This window comes from Mercenaria mercenaria, chromosome 10 (assembly GCF_021730395.1).
Source record: "Mercenaria mercenaria strain notata chromosome 10, MADL_Memer_1, whole genome shotgun sequence".
Taxonomy (NCBI): domain Eukaryota; kingdom Metazoa; phylum Mollusca; class Bivalvia; order Venerida; family Veneridae; genus Mercenaria; species Mercenaria mercenaria.
This window is the reverse complement of record NC_069370.1, coordinates 20,109,531-20,128,746: the sequence shown is the minus strand read 5'-3', so window position 1 is coordinate 20,128,746 and position 19,216 is coordinate 20,109,531. Positions and strand designations below refer to the sequence as shown.

The following is a 19,216-nucleotide window of genomic DNA, read 5'->3' as shown; positions in this document are numbered from 1 at the left end:
TTAGATTCATTTCACCACCATCTGCGAATGAGAAATTATTTTGCTGTCATTACCTATATTTGGTATTTGCCAATAATCTGCAGTTTTTGTTATTGAATGATGTTTGTTCATCACTTAAATATTTAAATGTTACATCATCTACGAATAAACACTTTTATTCCTTTTCTGTTTGTATAGTCCTTTAAAGTTCCATACGGCTTTTAGTTTTATTTTAAAAATAGATAATGCTGCTGTCCAAATAGAGACTACACATAATTGAATAGATAGAAAAACGCTATTCTCAATATTACACATGAAATTATGAAGTCAAGATCATAAAGGGATAAAATCAAAACAGTGCATTTTATAGTACTTTCTATTATGTTAATCATATATTCAAACCTATGACAATCATCAAACACTGGATTCAACCAGAAAATAATATATCTTATGTTCATAACAAAGATTGTGGCAGTCACATTTTAATCAAAGGCATTATGACCCTTTAATAATGGCATTTGTTTATTAGTATGACGCGTAACAAAACAATGCAAACGTACACTGGCGCACATACAAAGGATCTTAACATACTGAAGAAAATATATTTGCATTTAAATTTAAAAGTATAATGTAATAGTACTAACCTCGTATAAAGGTCTGCATATACCATCAATCCACCCAAGCTGGAGTGCCGGAAGTTGGTCTTGTTTTTCTCTGTCCATATGAGCCTGATAAATATATTAAACCGAATTAATTATTTGTTGTTAGTTCATTATGGAATCATTTCTGCGGAAATACGAGAGACACTTCATTTTTTGTTGTTTGGAAATCTCTTTGTTTTTTTCCAAATTTAAGACATATTAATATTAATATTTGATTTATAGACTAGTATGATATATGATTAAGAGGAAGAATTCGAAATTAATCATCTAGACTTGATGCGGTCACTGGTACCAGATCAAGAAGAAAACTTCAATTATACTTTAAACCATACCCCTTGGTATCTTCAGAGAACCATGGAACCCAATAGGAAAATATACTATCCAATTTCAATCGCGTATTTCTCATCTAAAATGCAGTTCTGCGAATGATGACTATGCATATTGAACAAATCATCTATCTTCGCCTACATGTGCACACGATTTGTCGTCTAGACAGGAAATATACTAGGGAATTTTATGCAAGTTTTTCTATAACGTTGAAAAAAAACCATTAAACACGGTCGCACAGTGTCTCTGCGATAAAAGCCAATGGGAAAATGTGACCGGTGTACGATGGAGATAAATTATCCGTTGTTAAATGCATTTGCCGACTTGCGCGTTTTAGGTGAGAAATGAACGACTAAAATTGGCTAGTGTATTTTCCACTTGCCATGATTCTCATAGCATCCCTAGGGATAGTGTATAACACGTGCAATAACATCTTCTTTCTGGTCTGGCGCCGACGGATAAAGCAAGAAACAAATCATCGACAAACAGAGTGATTTACCCATACGGAAATTCCATTATATCAAATAATTCGTCACAAACTCGCCTTTCATACAGTAAGCTAGTCAGCTGCCTTGAGAAAGATTCGTAGTCCCGCCAATCTGCTGCAATATTGCCCTGAAGGACACATGCAGTCCTCTTTCCTCAAAGTCGCTATGTGACCTTTATTGTGCGGGTGTGACTAACCACAAGCAACAAAAAACATAAGACTGCATCTATGCACTACCAGACATGATCTGAAAGTGAGGTATCCAGAATCTGACTTACCTGCGGCTGAATTTTTAATTCCGATTTTTCTTTATCTCCTTGATCAAAGAACTCTGTCATTACAAGATCAGCTACCTAGAAATAAACCAAATTACAAAAACATTCTCAAGCAATTTAACAAGGAACAAATCACCAGACTATAGTAAAGAATACTAATTTCTTGCCTACCTAGCGGGGAAAGTAAACAGTTGTCCGTGCACGTGCCAGGAATAGATATTCCTGTATTTCCCTAGGGAAAAACCTTGTCTAAAATAGCGTGCATTTAGGTGATGCAACATAGTACTGGCACTGTTATGACGTCATAAACTATATAAATAATGCCAGGAAATACCCAGATCTATTTGTCAGCGCGATCTATTTTGAAAATGATAGGCAAGGAAAATGATCTAACATGTCTGCCTGTGTAAGACAGCTGTTTTCCCAACCCTCGGGACAGCTTGGATAAAATACCTTGCTAACGCTCGTTTTTGTTCACACTGTCCCTTGGGTAGGGAAGGTAGGCATGTAAGATCCTTATACCTTGATTTACATTTTTACATTCACGGGCGATGAACGGATACCAGTTTTACAGTGTTCAAATGTTTCCATGTAGCCCGACGTCTAATGGATTTCATGTGTCCACGTTCTAATCTTTTATAAACAGGTATTTGTCTTTCTAGAAAGGCGACAAGGTTTATTAAAGCCTCATTTTTAATCAAGTATTTTTCTTGATGTGTCCCACAGACCCTATTACAAGTTCTTAATATCTATTATTTGTTTTTTTCTCGATAGGTGACATGGCTATGTAAATTTCTCATACCTTTTTCTACAGTCTCACAATTTAGTAATGGAAAGCTACGCACCTTTCTCGATACGTCCCATGGTTTAGTAATTGCCCCTATATCACATGTTGTCATCAGAATACTCCTGAAGATCTCCCTTAGTGCCTTATCATCCCAGTCTATTCTTCCTTCCTCAACCATTGCAAACCATTTCTCCCGTACTCTGGTAATATAATTAGTAAATGGCTAAATTAAATGGTGTATAAAGAAAAAATTAACAAGAATTTTGCAAGGAAGTATATGACATTTCTTGCACAAAATTGATTATATTTGTAAATCGGATTCATTACGAAGCAACCATAGCTATATAATTGGTTGAGTATTTCAGCACAACCAAAACAGTTTTTCCATATTCCTTCTATCCTCTTCAACAATACAGTAAAAACGTTTGTTTGGCTTGGACAATTTATACAGTTGAAAAATCTCGAGTACCTTGTACGGGGGTTAATATTTTGAAGTAAAATAACTGTTTGAGTAAGAGAAACTGTACTTACTGTATATGCAATGAGAGATCTGTTGCTAGTATTGCATGTTTCAGTACGTTGATCACACTTGAATACTCTTCAGATGAAAGATTGCTGAAAATGTTTGTACTCTGTAAAATATTACCATAAATATAATTTATGTGATTCAGGGCACAATAGTTATGCATGTAGTTAAAACAGTATCGTACATTTAAGAATAATTTATTTTATTTTATTTTGTTGGGTTTATTGTCGCACCGACACAATTTTAGGTCATATGGCGACTTTTCAGCTTTAATGGTGGAGGAAGACCCCAGGTGCCCCTCCGTGCACAATTTCATCACGAGCGGGCACCTGGGTAGAACCACCGACCTTCCGTAAGCCAGCTGGATGGCTTCCTCACGCATTTAAGAATAAAGAAAACTAATAACTGCTATAATATTAAAAAGATAATGTGATCTAATATATCGTGATTAAATTATGATAACACGGAAGTCATATTCTTTATATTTCATATACAATGTAATGATTAAGCATATTTTTTTTATCAATTTATTATTAAATATTACAATAAATACAGGAACTACAGATCATTCATTCCACGCCACTACTTACGATGTCATTTTATATGTCTATCTTCGCATGGTTGTTTGTAACTCAATACACTATTATCTAAAAATAACTTGTACCATATTGTCTTCGATAAATGATACAGTAAAACGCTATGAAACATCAAGTGCCACGAAATTTCAAACCCGTGAATGAATGGTGTTAATATTATTTGGACATGTTTGTAGTTCTGCAGTTCAACCTTAGGCAAACACCAAAAACTTGTTTCTGATACAGAGATTAATGAAAATCTGTACAATAGAACAGAAACGTTGAAGGACTTCATTTATGTGTTTGTTCGGGTTTAGTGTCTTTTCAGACAAATCAACGTTGGTGTCTACTTGCAGCAGTGAGCACGATATCTAGCTTTATAGAGCTTGCCTCATGCCGTAGACAGATGAAGTGATACCTCGTCCAATTACATTACACTGACGCCGGGCTGGCCAACCCTAAAACTATTATCTTAGTGCTGGGCGTCAGGCAAGGAAGCCATTAGAGTAAGTACCATTTTATGTCTTTAGTACAACGCGGCCAGGCAACAAACGTATGATCTCCCACATTCAAAGCGGGCGCTGTACCACTAGGCTACCAAATTGTCTAACAGTTAAAAACCTGTTTTAGACAGGCAGTCATACATGATCCTAAAAGGAACCTTCTTTAAACACGTTCAATCTCATTTCCGAAACAGGTCATAGACAAAGACGCATATCTTTGTTCTTCCGATATATAAAATATATTACGTTAAATGATAACCATTCCGTACACATTCATAAGGTAAATCAATATTTTCTGTGGATTTGAACTTATATACATGTATACATATAATACATATTTATTACCTCTGTGTTAATAATCATGATGGCATGATTAAAGTGATGATGTTCTAGAGTTGCCTTTGTGCCATAAAGCTGAGCTAATGCTGAACTTGACCTGAAACCAACACGTGGCAATGACATGAAATATCATAATAGTTTGACTTCTATCCATAAGGGACTGTGATTAAACTTGCACTTTTACATATTTAGTAGATATTACAAAAAAAATCAAATACAGCGTGATTCTGTGTTGCACCTAGATCTAAGCAGTATTTTTTTTAATGAATCATTCAAAATATAGCTGAAAGTCATCTTTTGCGTTAGTAACGCAGTAGAAATATGACCTTATACATTTAAATGTACCATAGTAATATCATAACTAGAGATAAGCAAACACGAGTCTGTTCATGAGAGGCAATGGAAAGTGTAAAATCGCCCAGGCCCTTTTGTAGCGGCTTCAGTGGAATGTTATAATAGGAAAACTGAATGTACTCCACGATCCCAAAGGACAGGAAAATATAGCAACAAGCATCAGCAAGAAAATTTTGGCGTGAGGATCACGTAAACTTCCCTTTTGCTTTGTCACTTTACTTACTTTTCTTGAAAAGCGTTGTTAGTACCTCTGTGGTCAAGGTCATGACATAAGCAGCCGACAATTAGCGCAAGACACTCGAGCTTGTTCAGCAGACGGCGTAGATTGCACTTCTAATGAAAACAATCATTATATTATAGTCATTAATTTGTAAATATAAAAAGGGCATGAATGATAGTAACTACTTTGACTCTGGTCTTGCTTGCTTTATGAGCATCCTTTTATTATTCTTCAAAGATACGTTGAAACATAACACTGGTAATATAGTAAAAAAAGAATTAGCGACAAAAATACACGTTGGTCTGACACAAGTCTGGTTCACGTAGGTGATATTGGTAAAACAAGAAAATATGCGATTCCAGAATATGAGGATTTTGTGTATTTCAAAAACAAATCAAATTCAAGTACGACTGGCTGCTATCCATGGATACTCTGGTAACAGAAACCAATGATAATTGATCAGATTACCAAAAAAAATTGTTTAATTTCAAGTCTCACTGAGTTTCAAATTTGAACTAATCATTTCAAATTATAATAAAATTTTTATGATGATTTCAGTCAAGCATTGGTAATTTCCTTGCAGAATGCAGAACAGTCTTTGTCTCAGACTGGATAATACAAGTAAATCAAAACCACTTTACTATACAAAGTAAGTCTTTAGAAATGCTTAATAAGAATCATTACACACCCAAAAGTATACGTGAAGTTTAACTTGATTGCTTTGGAGATACCTTTTCTTGTTATAACAAAAAAAATGTCTGCAATAACTTTTGTAAAACGTAATTTTAATGACATTGAACACCTTTATTGATTGGGAAATAGATTTTAAGATTTTAGAGTGCGTGCTTTGTTGGCAATAAAACACGTTTTTTTTTCGTTCAGATGCGTCGTAAATAATTATTCACGCCGAAATAGATTTTAATTATGCGTGCTTTGTTGGCAAATAAAACATATTTTGTCGTTCAGTTGCATCGTAATTAATCACTCAGGCTTTCGTGATTAGAATGATGCGCATCTGAACTCGTGTTTTATTTGCCAACAAAGCATGCAAAACTAAAATCTATTTCTTTTCCAACACGTACGAATTAAACCAGGAAGGGTTACTAATCTGGAATCCTTATTAGGCGGAATAGTCAAAAGTAGGTCATTTTGCGAAACGTGTTCTAATCGACAAGCCAATACACGTTCAAATTCTTTGTTTATAATCAAAAGAAAATCTTGAAAGTGTTAGAATTAAATTTATAACATTTAACTATACGAATGCGCGCATCCGCGCAGTCTGGTCAGGATCCATGCTGTTCGCTAACAGTTTCTCTAACTGAAATAGGCTTTGAAAGCGAACAGCATGGATCCTGACTAGACTGCGGGGATGCGCAGGCTGGTCTGGATCCATGCTGGTCGCAAACTCACTATGTTGGTTTTCCCATGGCACGGCTCAAATATTTCCTACCTTTTTAGCTATTTTCATAAAAATTTCCATTCTAATGATTAAAACTATTTTATACTTACCAGCATAGTGGCAAACATTAGCTGACAGACGTTGAAGGCATGTCTCCAGTTATGGTAGGCCACATTTCTATAATTTTTCTTCACCGTCAAAAGAAATTTGCATAATGTCTGAAAAGCAGCATTTACATTTATGATGATAATAATTAGTTTACATGCTTATATAACACTTAAAAATAAACAAAAATCAGTATTACCAAAATCAATTTTTGCCCAATAAAACCAAGGGATAAAATAGCTCGAATATCCGGAGAACATATGAAAATGTCTAGCTGAGGATACTGAATAAGAAAATTTTCATAAAGAGTTTAGCGATTCAAGCTGTAGAATGTTTTTCAAGTTGAATTTTTAAGATAAAATAAATACTCAGTCCATGAACATACACCGATTTCTATTCTACATGACTTTGTAAGTCCGAGGTCCTTAAACATTCGAATTCCAGCCATAACCATGTCGTCATTGTTAAGGGAAAAGTCATTAAACGTCAGCTCATTCAAACGCCATTCCGGAGCCGGTGGAATATGCTGACCCTGAAAAAAGAATATTCAAACCATTGTCTTTTAGAAAGCCACGAAAGGTGGCAACATTCCTTGGTATCAAATAAAAGGGAGAAGAAGTCCAATACGATGTCAGACATTATTTCAACCGAATTTAATGTTACAAAAGAGGTCATGAAAATGAGCCGCGCCATGAGAAAACCAACATAGTGGCTTTGTGGCCAGCATGGATCCAGACTAGCCTGCGCATTCGCGCAGTATGGTCAGGATCCATGCTGTTCGCTAACGGTTTCTTTAATTGCAATAGGCTTTGAAAGCGAACAGCATGGATCCTGTCCAGACTGCGCTGGTCGCAAAGCCACTATGTTGATTTTCTCATGGCGTGGCTCAATTATGTAGTAAATATCGCTCTGTAATTAGCAAATTCTGTTCTACTCACTGTTTTCAAGAAAAATCATACACATTGGTGACCGTTTTACTTATAGCTTAATTTTCAATGGTCAAGAAAATTATGATCTCACTTAGTACCTTTCAAATGCTTTTTCAATTCTTAGAAATCAGTTCCTTGATAAACTGTGTACATATTTTCTATAAATAAATTAACTGGCATAATCTACATGGAGAATATACAATGTTTGTATTTCAATATTTTCTATTGGCACAGTTGGTGTCATTTGTATCACGGAAACCTCAATGTTTAAAATGATAAGGAAATAGAATAAACACAGCCCGTCTCCCAATAAATTAACTTATACCTTGATCTTTTCCACTTCTTCGCATTCGACACCAGCATGGTATGACAAAACCTTAAATAGAATACAAAACTTCTGCTTTTAAATCTAATTACAAGTTACTGTTTAATCAAATATTATATTCAACGTATTAGCATCTTACTTTGTCATGCGTTTATTGGTTTATTTCCTTGGTACCCTTTTACTTAATTTAATCTTATTGTATTTTCTTTCGAACAGTGTTTTTGAAATACAAAAAAAAATCAAAGTTGCAGAATTACCAATAACATTGTCCAAAATACTAAACAGCGACTACACTGATTTCGTACTTGGTTCATTTGTTTATTGTTTTGTTTGTTTGTTTTTTATTGGCTTTTTGGCGTGTTGTTAGCGTTGTCCCTGTCTTGATGTGCACAGATTTTGTTGCGATAGTTTTCGATATTCGATTTTGGCATTTTGTTTAGTTCTTGTTCTCAAGTTAGTTTTATCCTTTCAGCGTTTCTTTCTCAATTTGAAAGGTATGCGTGTATTTTTGTTGTTGTTTGGTTTGGGTTTAGATTTTTGTTCAGTTTTGTTTCTTCTCTGCATTTGTCCATTTCTGTTTTTTTTTTCCGATTGTTCTCTATCTGCATTTTGGATCTTAACCTTGTTTAGTGTAGTTCTTACTCTCGGTTTGCATTGTAGGGTTGTGTTTGTGCCTGTTACTCCCCATTTGCATTTTGGGAATGTGTTTTTATTTTTATTCTTAATATGCATTGTGTAATTTGCCTTCTATTGTTTTCTCCTCGATATGCATTTTTGGAGATTTTTTGTTTTGCTTTTGATCTTCCATTGTTGGGCCTTGTTCCTAGATTTGCAGTGAAGATATTTCAAATAGGTCTTGTTCTAGGTTTGTGTTAGTGTTTTTCTCCTACTGCATTTTGCTGATTTGTTTTTGATGTATTTTCTTTCGGTCTGAAGGCTTTCATGAAATTTGCTTTTCTATTATGTAGTACTTCATCCTATTCTTTTGATGTGGCACTTAAATGAGTAATGTTTACTCACTAAACTACGACACATGCCTTAATTAAATGATTTATAGGAAATTCTCCGTTCATTCGTGTAAAAATTTATAATTGAAATTGAGATTGTTCTCATCATAATTAACTTTAGTAGTAGGGGCGTTTTAGAAATCATATGAACCTTGCCGCTCGGCTTCGTATTGCTCATTACTAAGAGAAAACGACGATAGAAAAAGCATTACCTCGAGAGCCACAGTTTGTTTCGCAGCAGATATTGCAACTTCTTCGTATAGTTGAGCATTGTTGATCCCCAAGCCACAAAATATTGTGAACGCCTGAAAATAGAAACACTTCAAAACCTCGAATAAACTGTACAGATACATAGTTTCTAATTCTATGTTAGCAGTATCCAATCTTTATTTTCAAAAGGGTCAATCACACTGCCAGGTGCACCTGTTCTATTAATCACTTTATTACATACCCATTTACTACGATTGTAGGCGCTGTTCAAACTTCTAATCTGCCTTCAGAGTACCCTTCATATTTCAAATTTAATAAAGCTGACTGGAAGCAAGTTGAAACGTTATGTAAAAATGATTTGACGATAATGTTCTACTCACTACTCACTGCGATAATGTAAAGTACACGCACACACGCATGCACACACACACACGCACACTTATAAACGTTCAAGGTTAATGAATGACACAAACATACAAATTATACACATGCTACCTTTTGCATGTAGTTTTGTTAAGGTCGTTTATTCGTGCATTTAATTTGAATTCAAAAAATAAATAATAATTAAGATACAGGTTGTTTATCTCTTTTACGACGATGTTTAAAATACAGGCCGCTCAGAACATATGCGCAAATGTTATAAACGCAATTTATAGTCAATATTCTCTATATCTCTTTCAGACTATATTTTACAGGCGCAAAAAAATGGTAGGAGAAAAGAAAAAATAGGTAAGATATGTCTTCAAAGTAACAACATATATAAATCAGCCTTCAGATTGGTAAAGAAATACTCTCAAACCTCAAATAATTGTTCATCATGATCATCAAATGGCAATCCATCTATTCGATTTATGATTTCTGCAACGCCTGAAAGTAGTATATAGAATAATAGATTAAAGAAATAGAACGAAACATGAAAGCATTGCATAAAGACAGTCATGATTATATTGTAATACAACATATTTATGTGATTTTATATCTAAATAAGATGCATGCGTACTTTTCATGATTTTGCTAACACCGATCTGCGAATAAGATATTTCGCCTTAAACTTTGAAAATTAAAAAAGTTTTAAAAACTACGAAATCAAACAATAATAATTTGATTTTTTGACTGTTGATTATACTATATGTTTTATATTTTCATGAGTTCATATGATGTCAAATATCGTTTTCTATAGCAGATTATGGCTGATGTTTTCTCGATTGAGTCAATTCTAGCATATCTTGTTTTTCAGTCACTGTTGTTTACCGAAACCGTTGAAGCAAAAGTCATCAGTACAATAGTCTCCTGCTCACTTTACTTTTATATATGCATGTGACGATAGATAACCTTGTCTTTGCATATTCTTTGTGTAATATTGTAGAAAACCATTGGCCACGTTTTACCGACTTGGGTCTTCTTGCACGAATTTTCTTCAGACATATGCTATAAATACCGGGAACTAGTATTACATAACATACAAATTTAAAATACAAAGTGGGAGGGGATTAGATATGATGTCTGTTTTTTCGGCGACGCCGACTAAATTCGTTTTCGTTACCTATGCCACGTGACTTCAGTTTGCAAATCAAACTACTTGATAACGCATTATAGATAATTTATCAAAATGGAAGATTTATGTAACACTCTTCCTGATTGGACGAGAGTTTCAATTTCTTTCACTCTGTTGATTGTGCTACGCTGAGTGAAATGTTGACAGAGCGTTTATCCTAAACGACGCTGTTCACAGTTTTAAAGCTAACTTTGGCTCAGTATATTTAGCAAGAATATTGATATATCTCAAAATGATAAGTAAGTTTAATAAGTATGATAAAAACCTGTTCAAATACCAACATATATCAAATTAAAGAAAGAGCTGAATACGGTCTGCGTATCACATGAATAAGGGTGTGATAACAGTCTTTTATGTAGAGAAGTGCTTTTTAAAAGATTTTCCTTGTTAAAATTGTCGTCTGTATATGAAAAGGTTTCTTGCTTTTGTGACTTATTCAGACTGCATATTAAAATGAGTACTTGTTTGCTTTGATATATTTGTTATAAATTATTTAACTGATTTATTATATATGAATATTTTTCTTTAGTATTGTATGCAAATATTGAACTCAGTTGAAATCTGTTTTATTATATATATGCTATATAATGACTGAATCTCATTACACACTGAAATGAAGGTATGCTGCATACAGTTATCTATATGATATGACTACGGTCAAACTTTGCCTATGAAACAGAAATATTGAAATAGTTACAATTACATGTTCTGCTTGACCTTCACTTTTTTTATGACGTTATTGTCCAAAGATTCACGAATAGCGAATATGCATTTGTTAAAGCGGGATCAGTTGGCCTATTTTAGAAATAAATAAAAATAATAAATAAAAAATACTTTTAATTGATTTTTTCTCATGTATTCTAATCAAACTTGATTTGTAGCATCTTTATTAGGCCCGCAGCCAACTTTGTTCAGCTGGGACATTTGAACCCTTTTAGGGGCTGCTAGAGCTAAAACTAGAAATGCCCTTATATACAGCGTCTCATGAACAGCTTGGTGGATCTTTGTCATACTTGGTCTGGAGCATCATTATAAGGTCTTTTTCCAAATTTATTTATATAGGAACTTGGGCCCTATTAGGGACCACAATAGCTAAAAGTAGATATGCCTTTCTTCGCATTAATCACTAAAATGTAATGGATTTTTATCAAACTCGATAACAATATCGTAAGGTCTCCTGCTATTTTGTTATAAATGGGGATAGGGACCAATTTAGCTAAAAATATAAACACGTTTAACGACCTCTTCTCATGAACCGCTTCATGAATCTTCATCAAACTACTGCTGTAATTATTCGTCTAAGGATAAACGAAACAAAATTGCAACCCTACGAAACCTTTGCGAAAAATTAAAAGAGAACCATTTAAATTGTTAAAGTGCGGTGTTTAGTTTTGCAAAATGTTAGATGAAAGATGAATGTTAGATGAAAAATTCATAAACTTCTTTCCTTATTACAATTCGCCGACCATCATTTTTAAAGATATTTCTTGTTTATCACTATTAATAATCTAACGTCAGACGTAAGCTGTCGACAGAAAATCTTGATGCTGACATTTAATGGACAGACACTTTCCAATGGTCAATAATTTGCAATCATAAAACCAAAGCATCCCATCCCAATATGCCTTTAGCAGACGCATAAATCTATCAAAAACAAATAGTTCTATCAACAATTTCTGCCTTGGAGATTATTTTTATTTAATTATGGCGCTGGTCTTCTATTTTATTAACGCCAAACGCCTGCAAACCAGAGTTATCGTTATGTTTGATTGTCTCGTATGAATATATCTCTAATTGCAAATTATTAGAGGGCAACCTATGATTTACTACAAACCAGCGTTATCGTTGTGTTTGATTGTCCCGTATGAGTATTTCTCTAATTGCAAATTATTAGAGGGCAACCTATGATTTACTACATACTAACCAATAATTTGTCCATATCGGTTCCTAATAGGCTTACAGAGGATTGATCTGGTGTGGTATCCGCTTACGGTGTCTGTCTGAATAAACAGAAAAGAAAATTCAAGAATAATTTAGAAAAAAAGACAATGGTATGCATTTTTTTGCAAACTGCGTAATTCATACAATGATCGCACCGTAAAACTGGCACAAAAAAGCATATTAATATGCATCGGCAAAGAATTTCTATGTTGAAGCGCAAAACATAATTGCACTGATTAAAAATTAGCGTAATTGCACGAAAACATTCTTAATCCTTAGGATGTTCTTGTAAACATTTCATATATTTTATTATTTGGAGTTTGTGTTTTTTTTTCTGTTGGGTTTGACGTCGCACCGACAAAATTATATGTCAGATGGCGACTTTAAAGCTTTGATGGTGGAGAAAGACCCTAGATGCCCACGGTGCATTATTTCGTCACAAGCGGGAACCTGGGTAGAACCACCGACTGGATGGCTTCCTCATATAAAGTGAGGCTCGTACCCACGTCGGTGAAGGGCAAGTAAATCGAAGTCAGCGACCTTAACCACTCGGCCACGGTGGCTCCCTATTTGGAGAGTATGATTTCTCAGTCCACACATAACAAAGTAAACATATTCACGAATTGTACTCCAAAACATGATAACCACTCAAATTAAAGAGGGTCATGATGACCCTGGATCGATCACCTGAGTAATATGAGCTACATGTTTCAAATGTCAAACTGATGCTAAAATATTAAGAAAGTAGGTCGATAGGTCACATTAATGGTCACTGAAAGTCAGTTTTAAGATCGGTCTGCAAAACTGTACATGTCATTCAAATTTCAAGGCTGTCCCTTAAAAAACAAGAAAGTAGGTCTGTAGGTCAAGGCCACAGTCAGGTGACCCCTAATCACTTGGTCACTTGGGGTAATCAGGTAATTATAATTAAACAGTCTAGGAGATATGATCAGATAATTTTTGAAGTATTTTTTCTATATAACTCTATCAAGTGACCACCAGGGTAGGGCCTCTTTTTCACCCAAGGGGCATAATTTGAACAATTTTGTTAGAGATCCACTAGATAATGCTACATACCAAATATCAAAGGCCTAGGCCGCCTTGAACTTTCAGACAACAGTTTTTTTCCCCATATAAGTCTATTTTAAACTTTGGACCACTAGGGCAGGGCCTCTTTTCACCCAAGGGGCATAATTTGTATAATTTTGGTAGAGGAATACTAGGCTATGCAACATACCAAATATCAAAGGCCTAGGTCTTGTGGTTTCAGCAAGAAGATTTCACCCCAGGGGCACATTTGAAGAATCTTCATAGAGGACCATTAGATGATGTCACATGCCAAATATCAAGGCTCTATGCCTTGCGGTTTTGGACAAGAAGATTCTTAAAGTGTTTCTTTTTTCGGTTGCCATGGTAACCAGAGTTCTGCATGGAATTCAATTCTTTGAACAATTTTGAAAGGGGGCCACCCAAGAATCATTCCTGTGAAGTTTGGTGTAATTCTGTCCAGTGGTTTACAAGAAGAAGAATTTTGTCGAGCCCGCTTGCGGAAGCGAAGACATATCTTTGAAGCTGTTCATTTAGTATGTGTAATCCATTGGAATAAAGTTCTTTTTACACTACTAAAATATATTTTTACCATGACAGTTTCAACAACGGTCTGTTATCGTACTGCGACGCTCGGCTATCTTTTGCCTTGTCCGTTAGTTTCCAGTTTCGTGGAAACGACGAACAAAGGGTCGTAGACGTGGGAAAGCCTGTACGCCCCCTCATCCCTGTTCATGGTAAAAATATATTTTAGTAGTGTAAAAAGAACTTTATTCCAAGCGAAGACATAGTTGTCCAAATGGCTGTTCGGTGTATGTGCGTGCGTGCGTCCGTCCGTACGTGCGTGCGTCCGTCCGTCCGGGATTTGTTTGTCCGGACCATAACTTTGATTGCATGGAGCAATCTTGTTTATATTTGGCATGAATGTTAACCTCAGTGAGACAGAGTGTCATGCGCAAACCCCAGGTTCCTATCTGAAAGGTCAAGGTCACACTTAGAGGTCAAAGGTCAGCTACAAGAATGACTTTGTCCGGAGCATTTCTTTTTCATGCATGGAGGGATTTTGATGTAACTTGGCACAATTGTTCACCATCATGAGACGGAGTGGCATGCGCAAGAACCTAGAACTACTTCCCTTTGTTGTTACTATAAATAGCTTATATTGTAACTTTTTTATTACTGGTCGTAGGGAAAAATCGAGACCACATTTCCTCTACTGGTAAGGATTTTTGTGTGGACTGAGATTCTATTTTTAAGATTTACTTCCCTTTGTTGTTACTATAAATAACTTATATTGTAACTTTTTGCAATCATTTTTTTATTTGGCATAAATGTTTGCCTCAATGAGACAGAGTGTCATGTGCAACTCCCAGTCCTTTTGACAGCTGGCGGGCTCGACATGTTGCCCGTGGGCATCTATTTTTAGAAAATGTTGACGGACGCACAACGGACATTTAGTGGTCACAAAAGCTCATCATGAGCCTTTGGCTCAGGTGAGCTAACAAAGGAAGAATGTCTTGATTTTCGCTAACAGCTTTTAATGTCTACGACCAAATGACAGAAAACGAATTAATATGATACATGTAACACAATAACAACATTTACATTTAAAACCCAGAGAAAAAAATGCATCATGATAAGCATGTCAAAAATTCTTTTTGGAATTTTTAATTCCAGGAAAACATATCACGATTTTTTTTGAAATTTTAATTCCAGGAGGAAACATATTTCCTTCAACATAATTCGAATTAAGTGCCTATCAAAATAAAATTAAACCTTAAAAATATCAATATGAAACAGTGAAGAAGGTTTCCATGCGAATAACATTGACACTTTAAGAAAGAAATAGGGATCCGAATATCTACAGAAAGAATTCGGACTAAAGAACATACAGGTATGGTTAGTCTAGCTGATCAAAATAACTATTATTTTATACAAGTGAACCACATGTTTACAAGCCCGGACTGTTGTAATATAGAGTGATCTTAATTGCGCTACACTGATATCAAGCGTTTTATGCAGAGGGTTAAATTTGCTACCACGCCGCAAATTCCATTATTCTACTGACTGAAACGCCGTAGAGTAGCGGATAATCATAAAATCATAAAGGGGCCATATTTATACTAGAAATACGATATTAAGTAATTATATTCTGGAAATACGATATTAAGTAATGATATTCTTAAAATACGATAATAAGTTATTATATACCGCAAATAAATGTCACAGAAAGATGAAAATGCGCAATAAGGTTAGATCTTGAAAACCATTTAAATGCTTAAGCAGCAAGACTAACGGATCGCTTACATGCTGTCTGCAATGCCATAGGGTGAGAAAAATGTGCAGCCAGACCAGGACTCGAACCCGGGGACCGATGCTTTACCGAGTGAGTTACCCGGCCGCTTACATACTTTCTTCCTGTTTAAAACTCAAGTCCTATACCGTGACATGCAAGGTCTAAGGTCTAGAAAATAATTGATGTTTAATCTATCAAATATAAATAAATAATTCTAAAATCATTATACGGGATTCTTGGGACGTTAGTGTAGCTAACACACTTTCAAAACAAACCGTGAAATGCGTAATAAAATCGAAGTTGCAAATTATTATTATAGGTCCACTACTTTTAAAGGGCCATGAAATGGCAGCAATGTGTGGAGATTCAGAGACTGAGCACTCCAATTACAGGGTGTTCTGAAACGGCTGTTAATGAGTGAATGTAAATTATAAGACAAATTTGTTATCAGGACCTTGCGCTTACAAATTCTATTAAGCTATTGCAAACACCACAAAGTGGTATATAATGGTATGCTGCAGTTTGCCGTGTGTTGCAGTATCATTGTCTAAGAAATTAAATTTCTTGTATATTAAGTCAGAAAGCTGCAAAACAAATGATAAGTTCCATGAAATGCTATATTGAAGTTATGAAGACGTTATCGTACGGATTTTCTCAAATGGTTAATATCAATGTAGATAGAATACAACATTAACCTGTTTTTCTGCGCCATTTCGAAAGTGTAGTTTTTATCCAGATTGCTTCATTATAGAAATGTCCTTTATTTTTATCCAGATTGCTTCATTATAGAAATGTTTTAAATTTTTATCCAAATTGCTTCGTTATAGAAATGTCCTAAATTTGTAAAGAATTACATTGCAAATTAGGGTTACATCATTAGCTTACAAGATTATCTTTGGAAAGAAATACTGATCAATGATACACTCAGTAAGATGACATTTTCTTCCTTGTTAACCCTTACCCTGCTAAATGTGTAAAGTGGACTGGTCCAGCATTCAATTTGGGCAGTACCATTTATTATTGGAAGGGGTGTTAACTGAAAATTTACTGACTGAATAGCAAAACAGTGCAGACCATGATCAGCTTGCGCGGAAGTGCAGGCTGATCTTTGTCTGCACTGGTCGCAAAGGCAAAATCATATGCCACTAGCAGGCTAAAGGTTAATTATTATTGACAACAGCACAGTTGATTAATGAACAGCAGGATGAAACTGAACTAATTAGATTGGGGTTGTTTTGTTAGCAAATCACTCCGCATATCTGACCTGCCAATGATGTTATCATATTTAATACAAGTTGAAAGTTTCAAGTTTCTTATATCTATGTAGAAAATCAGCTTAGCTTGATTAATAAGGCAATAAAAGAATTAAGTTTCCAAGACCCGAGGAGAATAATCGACCTGTATCATACATGCTGTTAGTTACAGAGAGCAACAAGTGTGACATTTCACGTGGGATTTATTATATACCACAAATAAATGTCACAGAAGAAGGAAAATGCGTTATCAGGCTAGAACTTGAATACACTTTAAATGCAAAAGCATCAAGCCTGTCGAATCGGCACGTATCATTCTCTGAGGAGAAAGGTTACATGTATCATAAATGCTGTTAATTACAGGGAGCCACAAGTGTGACATTTCAAGTGGGATTTATATTGTTTGGTTTACCTTTTTGAAGATCTTGTCAGTCAAATCGGCAAATACACTGCTTTTGACCATCTCACAATTATATTTATGTGGGAATATGACAGTGACAAATAATGCATACAATGCCCAAAGTCTTTTACATTGAATCAACGGAATGTATTTTAAAAACTGGCAAGTCTCTATGGGTATCAGAAAGCTGAAGAATGAAGATATGTATAACGGTTAAGATAACTTCACTTAAATTCTTAATCATATCACGCAACGCACGTGCAACCTAGAACATCAAAACAATAGTTCGTATAGCAATCAAACCTGTATATAGTTACCTCATCGCGCAAAATAAAAATTTGGTCTTTTTTGGAGGTTATGATGAAACAGCTAGAGAATAGTTTTGGTTTAAAGTGGTCTATCTTTACACTGGTTTTACTGTAAAATTTTCAGAACTTACCTCTCTGTCGAATCTTGGGTCGGAATGAGCATCGGAAATGTTTATTGTTTCTTCAGTTTTCAACACCAGTTCAGCTATCTTGTTACCTAACTGCAGATCAGCACACGGGTCTTGACTGATGGTAAGAAGAAATGATTGCAATAAAAATGATTTCCCGTGTCCTTATCATACAACCAAATATTTAGGTTTTGTACATTTTACATTTCAAGAGAAATAGCCATGTGGTACTTCGTAATGTGGAAAATACAAATAAAATGATGCATTATATCTTTAACGAAAAAATTAATAAAAAATACAATATTACTTAAACAGCACTGACGCTGTTATGGAATGAAAATGGTTATTAAGACCATTAAGACCTAGAATCGACGACCAAAATCAATTAAGAAAAGAAAACACACACTTGTTAACGGCCTTTTTGCCAACCATCTCCACGCAAAATGCAAACATCGGTGCAAAAAAAGCTAAGAAAGTTGTGCAACTGTGCATTTATGCAATACGTAAAATCCTTTGTAAAAACAATCATGAATAAAAACAAAAACACCATGAACAAATGTTAAAATTTGTTTGCAATTTCATATATATTAAGAGTGATTAATGATCAAAAACGACTTTCACCTATACGAATGGACATTAAACAGAATGGCATGTACACAACAAAATTAGCAACACACATAAACACACCATACATCATAAAAGACAAACATATATACAGAACTTGGTACAAAACATGTTTGCAGATAGAATAGTGCAGAAAAATAACAGGCTGATTTAGAAATATAAAATATAGAACAGGTAAGACCAATTGCTCAATATGCAAGCACGTTTACATATGATATGATTCAATGCCTTTTCCTGCTAACTGCAGTTGATCATAAACAGTTTTCTAAACATTTCATTGACATAGGGCTGATTCATTCATAACATTCAGACAGGTTCGACATAGTGCCGAAACAAACTACACTGACTGGTCGAATTTCGAAGCCTGTATTATGAACCGTGATAGACCATTGGCTTAAATTATGTGAAATGTAATCTGATAATTTTGGTCACTATCTAGCACAACAACAGCCTACCTTGGGTATGTACAACAGGGGGCGCTGTGAGAACGGTTTCGTGGCGATCCTGTTTCCAGTTTAGCTCGGGAAAATTGTTGTCTTCGTCTTGAAACAGAAACATCAGCACTTTTCAATGGCAAATTCACTATGTAACCTCAAAAGCCTGTTTTTAGTTTGCATTGATGTTCATAGAATAAATGCAACAGCTTTTTATTGTA

General features: G+C 34.9%; 1 protein-coding gene across 4 annotated transcripts in view; it reads right to left on the bottom strand.

The window, feature by feature from the left end:
- Positions 1-19,216, bottom strand: part of LOC123559706 (dual 3',5'-cyclic-AMP and -GMP phosphodiesterase 11A-like) — a 171,718-nt gene that overhangs the window by 2,395 nt on the left and 150,107 nt on the right. For 2 of the 4 annotated variants that reach the window (XM_053552436.1, XM_053552437.1), the window contains 14 exons: positions 19,017-19,103; positions 17,941-18,055; positions 12,489-12,564; positions 9,809-9,876; positions 9,012-9,104; positions 7,793-7,843; positions 6,924-7,070; positions 6,544-6,651; positions 5,038-5,147; positions 4,467-4,557; positions 3,049-3,149; positions 2,576-2,717; positions 1,734-1,808; positions 624-707 (listed from right to left, as the gene is read on the bottom strand). In XM_053552436.1, coding sequence (XP_053408411.1) covers positions 624-707; positions 1,734-1,808; positions 2,576-2,717; positions 3,049-3,149; positions 4,467-4,557; positions 5,038-5,147; positions 6,544-6,651; positions 6,924-7,070; positions 7,793-7,843; positions 9,012-9,104; positions 9,809-9,876; positions 12,489-12,564; positions 17,941-18,055; positions 19,017-19,103 — 1,348 coding nt within the window. Of the gene's footprint in view, positions 1-623; positions 708-1,733; positions 1,809-2,575; positions 2,718-3,048; positions 3,150-4,466; positions 4,558-5,037; positions 5,148-6,543; positions 6,652-6,923; positions 7,071-7,792; positions 7,844-9,011; positions 9,105-9,808; positions 9,877-12,488; positions 12,565-17,940; positions 18,056-19,016; positions 19,104-19,216 lie in introns of those variants that run through there. The other 2 variants (XM_053552438.1, XR_008372660.1) reach the window with 2 other exon arrangements.